The following is a 13,455-nucleotide window of genomic DNA, read 5'->3' as shown; positions in this document are numbered from 1 at the left end:
TGTTGATGGAATTCTTTCTTGAAGGGTTGTATAATTATGCTTTTTTGAAGTGGATTTTATTTGTGTGTAGACTGGAAGGTGTATACAGAATTTATATATTCACCCAGTTTTTAGTATTATATTATTCAGAAAATTCTTCATTTATTTCAAATATATGTTATAATACTTAAAAACTTCACATAGAATTTTCTTTTTGTGTTTGTATGCATTTTAAAAAGAATCAGAATATAAATTTGTCTAGTAAAAAGATTATTGTGACAATTATATGGTTCTTTTACTGTTTAGTACCTATATTATATTTTACACACTGCAGATCTGTACTTATATTTCAGGTGGTTTTTAAATACTATAAAATTTCATCTTGTATGAAAATCGAAATAGATATTAAGCTAGTTCTGCAAAGGGTGAATTTTTAAAAATTATTACTTTCAAGTTTAAAAAAAAATTTTTTTTTAATTGGCAGCAAATATATATATACATCTTTTTAAAAAAAGAGTGCTTAAACTTATATCTACAAGGACTGATCTGAGTATTTTTTCCTGCTTTTTTCTTTTAAATACACACTGATCACTTCAAAGCAAGAAGACAAGGAAGAAAGTCCACTCACTTTAAATTATATAATTTAAAACCTGAGATAGTAACCAGTAAAGATTCATGAATTCTTCTTATCAATAGTCTCTGTTTCTGAATAATATAGAAGTTTTTAATCACAAATTGATAGTAATGTTTCAGTTATTAATGTTTGATTACATCTTTGCTTTTTAAGTCATTCATTGACAATTTTTTGTTTTCAATTATCATTGTACAGCTGTGTAATATTTTGTATTAAATGAATGAATGTTCTGTAAAGTTAATAGATTATTTCTTTGCTGTGTAAAATTTTTCTTTTAACAACATAATAATTAAATTTCTTTAATAACATAATTGTTTGATATTGCTGTATTTAGTTCATTGTAGTTTCTGTGGAATTATCTTACTGATCCAAGGATTCCATCTTCACCAGTATTATTATAGAACTATTTTGAATTATGTTATTAGTGAGAAATGACTTCCTGCAAAAACTCTGATGTGCTTTTAAAGAGCTAGGTTTATCAACAGTATTAAAGCTGAATTAAACAATATTGCAGCAGTATAGTACAGTAAACCCTTGCTAAGCACAGATGTGCAGAACATGATTTCACATATACATATTATTTTAATTGTTTCCATTTAATTTGTCCAAAGCTATAATTTTATTCATATGCCAGTTCAGTGTTCATTCATAAACATGGAATGCTTGCTGGCATCAGCTCTGGCCAGAAGTTTTCGATGATTTTAAAGGATTTCTATGGACTGAAAGGAAGCCAAAGAAATCCCACAGATTGCAAAAGCAATTGCTGATGAAGGATTTTCAGATATGGAAGAAGGTATAGTCAAAGAATTAATCAAGAAACGCCGAATGAAGAGTTGAATGATCTTATAGCACCAGCCAATAGTCAAAGCATTGGTAATAAAGAAGTTATAGTGCATTTAACTTAAGTTAAACAAATAATTAAAAAAACACAGGAACTGTCTGATTCTACTGTAGAGATTTATTCAAATGAAGAAAGATGACACTTTATGGAAGGCACTGAAAAACTCTGTGCTGTAAAACTTTTAAAGTTACATCATTGTTCCAAACAAAAATCAGCAGTTAAAAAAAATTATGTCATGTACTTAAATAGTGGTAAAAATCCTTTCAATTTACATTTGTTTAATTTTTTTCTTTTAAATACAATAATGTTTAAATTTATTTAAATTATACATACTCTCTTAATTTGAATTATATCTATCATGAATTTTTCATAGAAAGTTAACTTTGTGGAACACAGTTTTGTCTTATGCACAATGTATTAATGACATACCCCTCATTTTACAAGGGCTTACTGCATTGGAATAATAAGAAAAAACATAATTTATAATTTTGTATGTTAATCCATAGCTTTAAAATTATTTATGATTTTTTTTCCTCTCTTTCTTTATAAATATGTATATTAGGTTTGAATTTCAGTGTTTATGTATACAAAAGGGAATTTGTAAATATTTTCTTGTTTTGTTCGAATTTTAAAATTATAATTAGTATTTGTTGTGAGTACTTGTGTTTAGATTAGATTCATTCTAATTTTTAATATAGCTTTATTCTTCCAATTTTCATTCGTATGTTAAAGAAAGAACTGTATTAGCTTTTGATTTCTATTTGGTATACTCATAAAACATAGTTACAACTATTTATAAGATGATTGATTACAATATAAGTTACAGCTGTTTATATTATTTGTCAGTTTGACTTCTTTCAAAGCCTAGGGAATGCTTTGAAATAAAGTTTCTTAATGAGATGGAATCTTACAAATTATTCATGATGAAAAATTTATTATTCTTTATTTTTGTCCCTTATGATTGATTTTATTCATATTTTACTTGATTTCAATTGATTAACTTATTTAAGGAGTGTAAATTTATTTAGTATTATTTGATTTTATAACAATGCTTTATGTTATGTAACAATAAGCCTTTTCTTTATTGAAATAGCCATAATTTCAGATGAATATTTACTGGTACCAATTGATTGTTTAAGAAAATTGAAGTTTTCCCTTAGGTTTAGAAATATTGGTGTGAAAATACAGCTTCATTGAATAGGACTTTGAATATGACTATCTTAGAATTAACATATAATGCAAGAAGAATGTATTGAAATAGAAATATAGTTTATGTAACTGCTAACTTTTCTGCTTTAACCTTGAAAATCCTGATTTTTTGCCACATTTCCCTTTAGATCACCAAACCTCCCAGTTTTTAATTTTTAGCCTTTACTAAGAAAAATATTTTCAGCAATAAATGAAGTTTTTTTTAATTAATGAAACTTATTTTGTGCAAATTTCATTCCTCCACCCTAAGAGATTTTTGGCATAATTTTTCTTATTAAATTTTATTTCATCTGAATTGTCATAATTTATGTAGATGGAACTTTATATGAAGAGTCAAATAATGTTTGATCAGTTGATATTTATGTTTAATTTTGTTTTGCATTAAAAAACGGTATATTACTAAGTTTATCCACACAATAGTGGGTACATTATATTTTCACAGTGTTCCCTGTTTAATTTGTTAAAGTACTTTGATAAATTAAAGCTTTTTTTTTTCTATACTTGGAATTTTCTTTGTATAAAAATGTAAGAAAATTATGAAATGAAATTAACCAAAGGATATAAAATTTAGAACATTTGATTACATGTTAATATATTTTACATTAGAATCATATTATAAGTAGTTGAATAACTAAGCATTATAAAATGAATTTCAGTCAATCTGATGTTCTTTCGAGATATTATCATGATGCAGCACAAAAAGCTTCTTGATACTTCCCGTTTTTCAAATTTCAAGATTGGCAACTATGAGTTTGGAAAGCAGAAATTTATTCTTAGGGGGGAGGAAGGAAGAAAAAAGGGGAACTTGTAGTTTTTCTTTCTTTTAAAACAAAAGTCTGAGGTAAATAATGTATCTACCATTGCAGTGAATGAGTTTTTAAAATTTCCCTGTTCTTGTGGACTTATTCCATTACACTGGAAAAACAGGGAATTTATTTGTTTGATGGCTTATTAAGAACAAGCTTGCGATTTTTAATTGCTTGATTAACAAGTTTTATGAAAAGTTATTTACTTCTGTGAATAAAACAAAGAATTATTTTGAAAATAATGGATTTTGCATGCAGTTTCTTGTACGTTCTGACAACCTGCATACCTTTGCCATAAATGGTGAACTTATTGCCAACAACTGCTTTGCCAAGCTAATGTGTGAAAGGCAACTATAGTTTTCATAATGGTGTCATGCTAAGAATTCCATACAAAAGCAGTCAATCAATAGCTAGAAACACCAGTAATAAAACATTTACCTTTTACAAGAAATCTTTTTTGCACTGTTGTTTTCTCTGTGCGCACAGCAATCTGTTTTTGCTTAAAAGTACATTAAAAAATTACACAAACTCACCTCCATACAAATTCTTCTTTGCATCAAAAGACACATGTGCTAGGCTCATGCCTTGTCACATAAATACCTTTTGCTGATACCATGGGTTGTCACATAACTGTTTTGATGACAAATTGCTTTTGCCTTGTGAATAATTTTTCATGATTTTCCAGTGGGGGCTGCAGATTAGCAGGAAGTACTGAAATTCTTATCATCATAGATTTTTTTAAGGAAATTTGTTTGCCCCTTTTTTGTCTGAATTTTATGATCTGTGTATGCAGCAACTGTTTTATAATTCATATTTCCTTATTTACTATGAATTCAAATTTTCAATCTTCCATGTCAAAGAGCATGAGGAATAGAGATTTATTCTAATTATCCATTAATAAATGCCTGCAAATTTAGACCTGTTGGCATATTAGTTTAAATCCTTTACATTTTATTACATCATGTCTGCTTGCAGTGACTTAAAATATGAATAAAATGTGATCCTTTATTACCATAAATACTTTCTGAGTATTATGCAATGAGTATTATGCAATGAGGTATTATGCAATGAGGTATTATGCTTGAGTATTATGCAATGAGGAAAGTATAGAGATTTCTATTATAAAAATGCCTGTTAATTCCTCAGTATGATAATAAGATGGGATCTATAACAAGATCTGAATATGCAATATAAACACAATTTTTCAAAAACTATATATTTTTATATTTCATTCCATTTCATTTTGTCTCATAGTATACCTCAATAAGAAGATCATATGAAGACCCATTATGGTTTTCATATGATGTATTATGTTTAATTTAAACATTTAGTATGAGAGTTTTTTTCGTCTTCTTAAAATGGAAATTTTTACTATAATGATAAAAAAGTAATTTCTTGTAACAATATCACTGTCATGCTTGTTGGGAGGGCAGAGATGTGACACAATATCTTATTGGAAAATGAATCCTTTATTATATAGAAGCACGACTTTTATGTACAAATATTTACATGATGTTGATATTAAGGTAAATTAGCCTAGAAATTATATGCAGAAAACCGAGTGTACAGATAATTTGAATTTTTGAAATGCTCCTAAGAAAATACACTGATTTCAGAAAGTTAAGCAACAAACTAAAAACTTGCAATAAATCAGCTAAAATAAGTTAGAAATTCTTGAAATTTGATGTAAGAGCAAGCTTGCAATTAGTAGAATTATGCAAAAGAGTGGCAGTACCATTGCTTTATTGTGAATGCGACACAACTTAAAACTAGCTGTTTATATGAGAATTGTTATTCAGTGAATAGTAGTATATTAAACAGTTTCAAGATAGCCAGAGTATAAAAGTGAGTTTGAGTCAACATGTGCCAGCAGAGTTACATTAGAGAGTCGATTAAAGGCAGATCAATGACAGTCGGATGTTGCAAGACAACCAAATGTCGACCATTCTGTGTTAAGCCAGTTGTGGAACCAGTTTCAAGTTACTAGTTCAGCCTCTTGAAGAATTACTGAATGTAGGCCAAGAGTTTCTACTTTTGCAGGTGACTAGTGTTTGTGACTTTGTTCATGTCGCAACAGGACTGCCACTTCATTTCAGCTTATGTCTGCTACCGGAAGGACAGTATCAGCCATGACTGTAAGCAGAAGGTTATGAAGGAGGTCTGTATGCTAGGCAATGGGTATTGTGCATCTCGCTTACCTTCTGCCACTAGAGAAAGCATTTGAATTGGGTGTTTAGTCATGTAAACTGGACTGAAAATTGGTGGAGGTCTGCTCTGTTTGTTGATGAGTCCCACTTTGCTTTAGAGAGTAGTTCTCAACATGTTTGTATATGGAGAGGAGCAAACATTTGATATCTTCCATCTATCATGCGGGAAAGGGATATCTATGTAGGAGGTAGTGTTTTTATATGTGGAGGAATATCTTTAGGTAGGTTGCATGAACCTACCTACCTTAAGATATTCCTCTTTAGGTAGGTATCTTTGACTACCACGGAACTCTCAGTTGCTCAAAGGTACAGATACAATATACTGACAAGAACTGATCTTTTGTATCCTGTCACAATTGGCGATAACCACAGTTTTTTGAGCAGATAATGCTGTCCATCATACTGCTTGTCTCATACTACATTAATTTCTTGAAGAAGAAACTTTAGTCCAAATGGAATGGCCAGTGTGCTGCCCTTACCTTATGTGTGTGTTACTTTTGGGAGGTATGTTTCTGGCCTCTAAACACCTTATCAAACTCTACATGGGCTCAGAACTGCTTTGCATGATGGGCATTGCTACCATTGCAGCTCATTGACAACAATATAAATAGCATGAGACATCACTATCAAGCCCGTATTGTTGTTTGGGGTAATTTCGGAGATATAATGTCGCTGTTGATGTCACAAAATGCAAATATTCTGCATGACAATTTGTCCATTTTGTGTCCAATTTGCTTGCATACTTTTGAGTTATCATCAGTTTTTCATATGTTATTTAAATTTTGGAAACCAGTGTATTAATAAAATTAAAATGTAATGTTTAACACCCTTATTATTTTACCTTGCTATTCAGTTTTAATTGAAATTGTTAACTTGTTATTATTAAATTTAATTAACTATTCTAATTTCGTGGTTGTGCATAGACGTGAAAGAGAGAGCATGCTCAGGTTCAAAAGAGATAGTAAATATTTCTGCCTTTAGTATATTTAGCATAAGTTTATTGCAAATTTCAGACTGCATATTAAGTTAATAGATTTTAATAATTTGCTATAAAAGTTTTTATTTAGTATCTGATAAAATCTTTTTCTTTTTAGTAAAATTTTTTAGCTTTGAGTATTGTTAATTTGAAGTGTTATATTATGTAAGCTTATTTATAATTTCTTGAGCCCTCCCTTTTTACTGTCAAATGAGACATTGATTAAATAATTTAGTATCATGTTTATATGAAGAATCTGTAAGGAAATGATTATACTAGTTTAAAATTTGATCTTGCATGCAATTTTTTGTTATTCCCTTTTAATTTTAAACCACTTTTCTTTATTCTGAACTTCTGAATTTGCCAAACTTTTTTGTGCTCATATGATTTAGAAGTTGGAGAACTTTCATGTGGAGATTAGGGAAACACTATGCAGTCTATATTAACAAGCTATATTGGCAAGCAAATTTTTTTGTATTTTGGTTTGTTTCAGCAAATGCTGCTTCTGATTGATCTTTCCCTCTCTACAGTGAAATTTGAAAAGATTTTACATATTTCATAAATATAATAGTTTCTTTTTAAGTTGATTATCCATTTAAACTGGCTTATAATTTATTTGAAATGCAATCATAAAATGCGAGGTTATGCTTTTGTTACATGCATTCCAGTTTTCTGAAAATTTTAACAATATATCCTTCAGATTGCTTTTAAAATATGCTCTATCTTTACTATTAATTTAATATTTTTTTGAAATATGACTCTATTTTGTTTGATTGGAGTGTTGTACCTAGTCTTCGCGAACTTATTCAATAGGACAGGTGTGTGAATGTAACAATCTCGGAGGTGATATGGATAAGAAAGGGGTTATGTCTTCCATGTGGTGGATTAAGAAATTATTGCAGGGTAAGTAGTTTGCTACTATAAATAATTAGCTTGTGTTCCTTTTGCAGTGCATGTTCGTTACACCTTTTTTCTTCTCTGTGATCATATAGATTTTGTTTCAGTATTTGCAATGGGAATGCATTAAGTGTCCGTATTTTATTTAACCCCAGATGTGTTTGAGACTGTCCTGTTCAAGTTGTTTGCTTGTTATTGAATTTTTGCAGTGTCTTTTATGTCCTGTTTTGAATATTTTATCTCCAGAAATTTTTTAAATATGGTTTGTCTTTTGAGATGCAAAATTTCATGTAATTTTCTTTTATTGGATAAAAAGATGTTTTGGGAAGCATTTCAAATGAACTAGGAATGATTTGATATAGTTTTTATTTAAATACATCAATTGTATAAATTAATGCATAATTTCAATTGCTCATGATAATGAAGAATAGGAAATCATCTTACTTAAAACTAATTATTATATTAAATTTGCTATGAATTTGCTATTTGAAATATTTTTCATGAAGTATCATCATAAACATGTACTTATGTGTGCTTTGAAGGCAATTCTTGTTTAAATAAGTAATTCATTTACTGTTACCAGTATTATTTTCCTATATATTGTTTCTTTGTAGTATGTGGATGTAAATGTCATACATGTGAATAAAAATTTTTCATGATTTTATTATAATTTTTGTGCCATCTATATGTGTCTGTTTCATGTGGATGTATGTTATTTTCACGTCTTTACTGCACAACTGCATTGTCTGAAGTTTACGTGTTTATTTTATGAAGTGCTTAGTTTGAATATAATGGATGTACCAAAATTAATCATTTCTCTTATGAAGTAAATGAGAAATGATTGATTTTTTTGTTTGTTTTGATTTTATAAAAATGTATGTATTCCCCATCTAATATGTGTATGACCACTTTTTTTAAGTATTTCAAATTAATAGTTGTTTCAATGTATTTTTTAATCTTGTCTTCAAATGAATAATATTAGTATTAACTTAAATGATGAGAGATGTTTTATGAAGTTTTTTCCTCATTATATTTTATTGTAAAATAAATTTGTCATATTTATTATTAGGATGCAGACTCCTTTTAAAAATGTTTTCATTCAGTCATATTATCATTAAAATTATGTTATTAAATGTCATCATAAACCCTCTAGCTTTTAAACAAATTTCTTATTTACATTTCTTCATCTTTGAGTATGTACGAAAGAAATATTGAAACATACTTGATCTAAGAAATTAATATTTAAAAGATATAATTTGTTCACAAAAGGTAAAGAGAGCAGTACCAAGAAAAACCAAGGTACTTCTTTGTTTATGCAGCCTCTGCAAATGTTTAGATAAAATTTAATGACGTTTTAAATTAATTTGGTGAAAACTAGAAAAACACTGAGGTGTTTTCAGAATCATCAGAAAATTAGAAACTGTATTCTACAAGTAAAAATGCATTTATTTATCTTTGTGGAGGCCATAATTCTGCAGTTGCTTATATTATAAAACCTTCTGATTTTTACTTTTATTTAACTGTTTATTGCATCATCTGTTGGAAATTACTTCATCATGTAAGCAGTGTTTGAAGCACAAAGTAATAAGAAAAGGAGTCTTGGAATCTTAAAACAAATTATTAGCATGAAGAATTTCTCTCTGTGTAGTTTTTCACATGCATCTCCGAATATTTAATTCTTCCAATAAATTGGTGGCATTTTGGCACTTTTACTCAGCATACAATATTCCATGCTTTTGAAGGGAAAAAAACCCACTATTTCTTTTTAAGCTGATGGTAAGTTAACTATGGGTAATATTTTAAAGGTGGGGGATAACAAAAAATGCAAAAAAAAAAAAAAAAAAAAAAAAAAAAAAAAGGAGGGGGTGATATCATGAAGAAACTACCACTTATCTTGATGGGAAGTTAAAAATGGCCAACATTTTAGAAGGTAAAGATGTAACAAAGGGACACTAAAACTTGGTTTAAAGTGAGCTTGAAAATCAAACATGTTGCACACAATAAAATACCCTCCCCCCTAAAAAAAAAAGTGTTTTTTTTCCAGCTGATTACAAATAAAAAGTGTTAAATATTTTTGAGTAAGAAAAGTATTGAATCAATTGCAATTTCATGCAAAAGTATTGCATGAAAAACATCATAATCAAAAAGCAGTCTGAAAATTAAGCCTGCTGAATGCTAAATATCTACCGATTAAATTTGCCAATTGTAGCGACTGAACAAAGTGGCTGCATTAACCAGTAATTTTTTAAATCAGTGTAGGTTATTCAGTTTTGATTCTTAGCAATGAATAAGTTGTATTGGTTATTTTCTATCAATGATATTTTGGTGAAGAAATTTAAGTACAGTGTGTGACAGTAATAATAATAAAAAAAAATAATATTTTGATAATTTTTAATGGTGCAAGATTATTTGTATATTTATTATTAATGAGGCAAACAACAGGCATACTCCTTTCCTAACAACCAATTTACTAAATAAACATTTGATCATTTTTCCAATCAGCAGAAATACGCTTTAAACATATTTCTAAGCATAATTATATAAGTAAAAGCGTATTTCTGTTGATTGAAGAAATGGTCAAATTTATTTAATAAATTGGTTGTTAGGAAAGGAGTATGCCTGTTGTTTGCCTCATTAATAATAAATATCTTAATAATCTTGCACCATTAACACATTGAGCGCCACGTCAGCCATCTGTGGCTGACACTATACTTTCTGTTTAGGCCTTGTCAGCCATCTGTGGCTGACACTATACTTTCTGTTTAGGCCACGTTGACCGCCACTGGCTGACAGCGTGTAACATGATATATAACTATAAAATTTACTCTACTTTATGGAAGTACAGAAAATTTATTTAAAATTTACCTAATTTTAATTCATTACAGGACTAATGGATTTCATTGAAATACAGTAAACATAAAAACGGTTCTCCATTACAGTTATTACAAAATGTGACAGTTCTCTTAGTATTTTTTTCTACCCATTACTCTAACATCGTCTGTCGCATTATCATAACATAATTTACAATATTTCCGTACTTCAGAGGCTTTTCCCGGTTTTCTTTGGAGTTTATGTTGTTGTTTTTTAGATATTCTTGCATTTCTGTTCAATGGAATGTCTTCTTTTTCACTACTTGTAAGGGATAGCGCTAATTCTTTCCGGAATTCGATAATGCTAATTTTGTGCTTCGTAATATCTTTGTATAGAATGTAACTATTTACAAAACAGACTTGCCATGTAATGTGTTGAATGAATGCCTATAGGAATCCCGTCCCAAACGTAAACTATTTTCTGCTGCTATAAGAATAACTGGCCCTACAATACCAGCGCTTTTAAGCGGCGTGCGTGGCCGGAACGGGATTGCCTAAAGAATACTTGTGGCACTCAACATGTTAAAAATATCAAAATATTATTTTTTTTATTACTGTCACACACTGTACTTAAATTTCTTCACCAAAATATCATTGATAGAAAATAACCAATACAACTTATTCATTGCTAAGAATCAAAACCGAATAACCTGCACTGATTAAAAAAATTCCTGGCTAATGCAGCCACCTTGTTCAGTCGCTACAATTGGCAAATTTAATTGGTGGATATTTAGCATTCAGCAGGCTTAATTTTCAGACTGCTTTTTGATTATGATGTTTTTCATGCAATACTTTTGCATGAAATTGCAGTTGATTCAATACTTTTCTTACTCTAAAATATTTAACACTTTTTATTTGTAATCAGCTGGAAAAGAAACACTTTTTTTTGGGGGGGGGAGGGTATTTTATTATGTGCATGTTTGATTTTCAAGCTCACTTTAAGCCAAGTTATATTGTCCCTTTGTTACATTTGTTCCTTATAAAACGTTGGCTATTTTTAACTTTCCATCAAGATAAGTGGTAGTTTCTTCATGATATCTAGTATTGATTTCAATAACATATAGAACTGCAGATTACTTTTTCTGTAAATTTCATTTTATTGTGCATCTCAGAAAATATTAGTTAAATGTGAGAATGTATCATCTGGAGAAGCACCATAAATAAAAGGAAGGCTCTCAATCTTGAAATAAAAGGGAAAATAATAATAGAATATAAAGTTGGTAAGAAAAATTAAAGCTATAGCTTGGGATTTGTTGGCTGATTCATTTGAATATTTTGATGATCTCAAAAGATAAGTCTGAAATAAAAGTGAAAGCTTCATCAAAATTTGAAGCAATATAGATAGACCTAGCAAAAGGTCTTTTCATATTTTTCATGAAATGGAAAAATTTTGAATTACTTAGTTTCACAGTCAGATTTAAAAAAAAAAAAAAAAAAAAAAAAAAAAAAAAAAAAAAGATATCTTGAGCATTTTAATAATAATTCAAGCTAAGATATGCATTGAGCCATTACAGCCAAGGAGAAGATTCAACAAAAACATTTAACTGCAAATCATGTTTTATTTCAGCAATTTCAAAAATTCTGCATAAATGAAGTATCAGGAGTAAAACAAGAAGCTTGGTTGTTGAAATAATGAAAAAATTCATTAACCAGTTTAATGAAATAAACCAAAAAGGAAGCTGCTATCTGGAATTGAACTGATGGATGAACTTGAAATTTTCTGCAAAGAAATGGCTATAAGATTGGTTGTACATTCATAGCGAAGCTAAAGCAATACCCAATTGCAAGGCATTTAAAAAGAGGATAATGTTGTTTTGGGAGGAAACGTTGATATATTCAAGTTAAAAATCTTTCCTTTTTATCATTTTTGAAGTACACACATTGAATCATTGGGCTGAAAGGACATGGATAACAGATGCTTTAATGGCTTCACCAACTGGTTTATTCTCTTAGTCAAGCAGTACTATTTGCAAAAAGAAGTTTCTTTTAGAATTATTCTCCTACTTGGCAATGCTCATGGTAATCCTTAGCATCTTGATGATTTACATTTAGATCGAAAGGTAATTCATTCTCCTAAAAATATAATTTTCTGTCCTATAATTTACGAATAATCAGTATTCAGAGTTTACTATTTAAGCAAAATTTTTCGCAGCTGGAGCTTTAGTGGAGAGTAACTAAGTATTTCCTTATGATGAATCAACTTGGGAGAGAGTAAGAGAAAAGCACATACAGAATTTATGGAAAAAATATTTAAAGTATTTTTGAAAAAAAATTTGACAAAAAATTAACATTTATATTAACATTCATGACATGTTAACATTCAAATAATACAGAAAAATAATATGAAATTTGCTGAAGTGCTTGATTTAGATTTTGAATTGGTAGATACATTAGAGTTAGATGAGAATGTCTAAGATTTAACTAAGAGAGATTTAATAGAGTTAGAATTCACAACAGAATTAAGATGAAGATGTGAAAAAAATTTACTTTATCTCAAAAAAGATTAATTTCAAATTTCAGTTGTTGGAAATTTGATGTAAGTAGAACTGGAAGTAAATTAACTTATGCTAGACATGCTATCCCATAATGTATAAAGAAAAAAATGTTACAAAATAGAGCATATGGATGAATTTCTTCATAGTTATTTGTAAAAATCTTACACTTTTTGGGCCATCATTTCTACTGTCCATTTTTTTCTGTTGCTCTTAATTCTTTTCTAATTATTTTCAGTGTTAGTTCTGAACTAGTATCAGATGTTCAGGATTCATTTATTTAAATTTTTCGTAGTTTTTTTTTTAAATAATTTTTGTTTATTGTGTTGCTGTGTTAAAGATTCAAAAAAATTCACTAAGTAATGTTTCTTTTTTAATGACCAGTTCATTTAAGGCTAAGTCACATGAACAAAACTCATTAATTAAATTCATTAACAAACTTATTAATTAAGAGTGTCTGTATGTTTACTTTCTCTATTGATTTGTTAATTTATTAATATTTATCATATTAGTATAACTGCTAGACATGCTGATGTTCTACATT

The 13,455-nt window shown here is 28.9% G+C and overlaps 1 protein-coding gene across 6 annotated transcripts in view; it reads left to right on the top strand.

Annotated features, from left to right (window-relative positions):
* Camta (Calmodulin-binding transcription activator) overlaps positions 1 to 13,455 on the top strand; it is a 360,727-nt gene that overhangs the window by 37,678 nt on the left and 309,594 nt on the right. For 3 of the 6 annotated variants that reach the window (XM_085818416.1, XM_085818418.1, XM_085818417.1), the window contains exon 4: positions 7,466 to 7,555. The exons of 1 other annotated variant lie outside the window; for it this stretch is intronic. In XM_085818416.1, the coding sequence (XP_085674542.1) occupies positions 7,466 to 7,555 (90 nt within the window). Of the gene's footprint in view, positions 1 to 2,547; positions 7,556 to 13,455 lie in introns of all 6 variants that reach the window. 2 more of the 6 variants (XM_085818421.1, XM_085818422.1) reach the window with 2 other exon arrangements.

Source organism: Stegodyphus dumicola, chromosome 6 (assembly GCF_044657685.1).
Source record: "Stegodyphus dumicola isolate Sdum_Otavi_A_Nest chromosome 6, ASM4465768v1".
NCBI classification, from domain to species: Eukaryota; Metazoa; Arthropoda; class Arachnida; order Araneae; family Eresidae; genus Stegodyphus; species Stegodyphus dumicola.
Note: the sequence above shows the minus strand (reverse complement) of the source record. Positions and strands in the feature narration are given on the sequence as shown.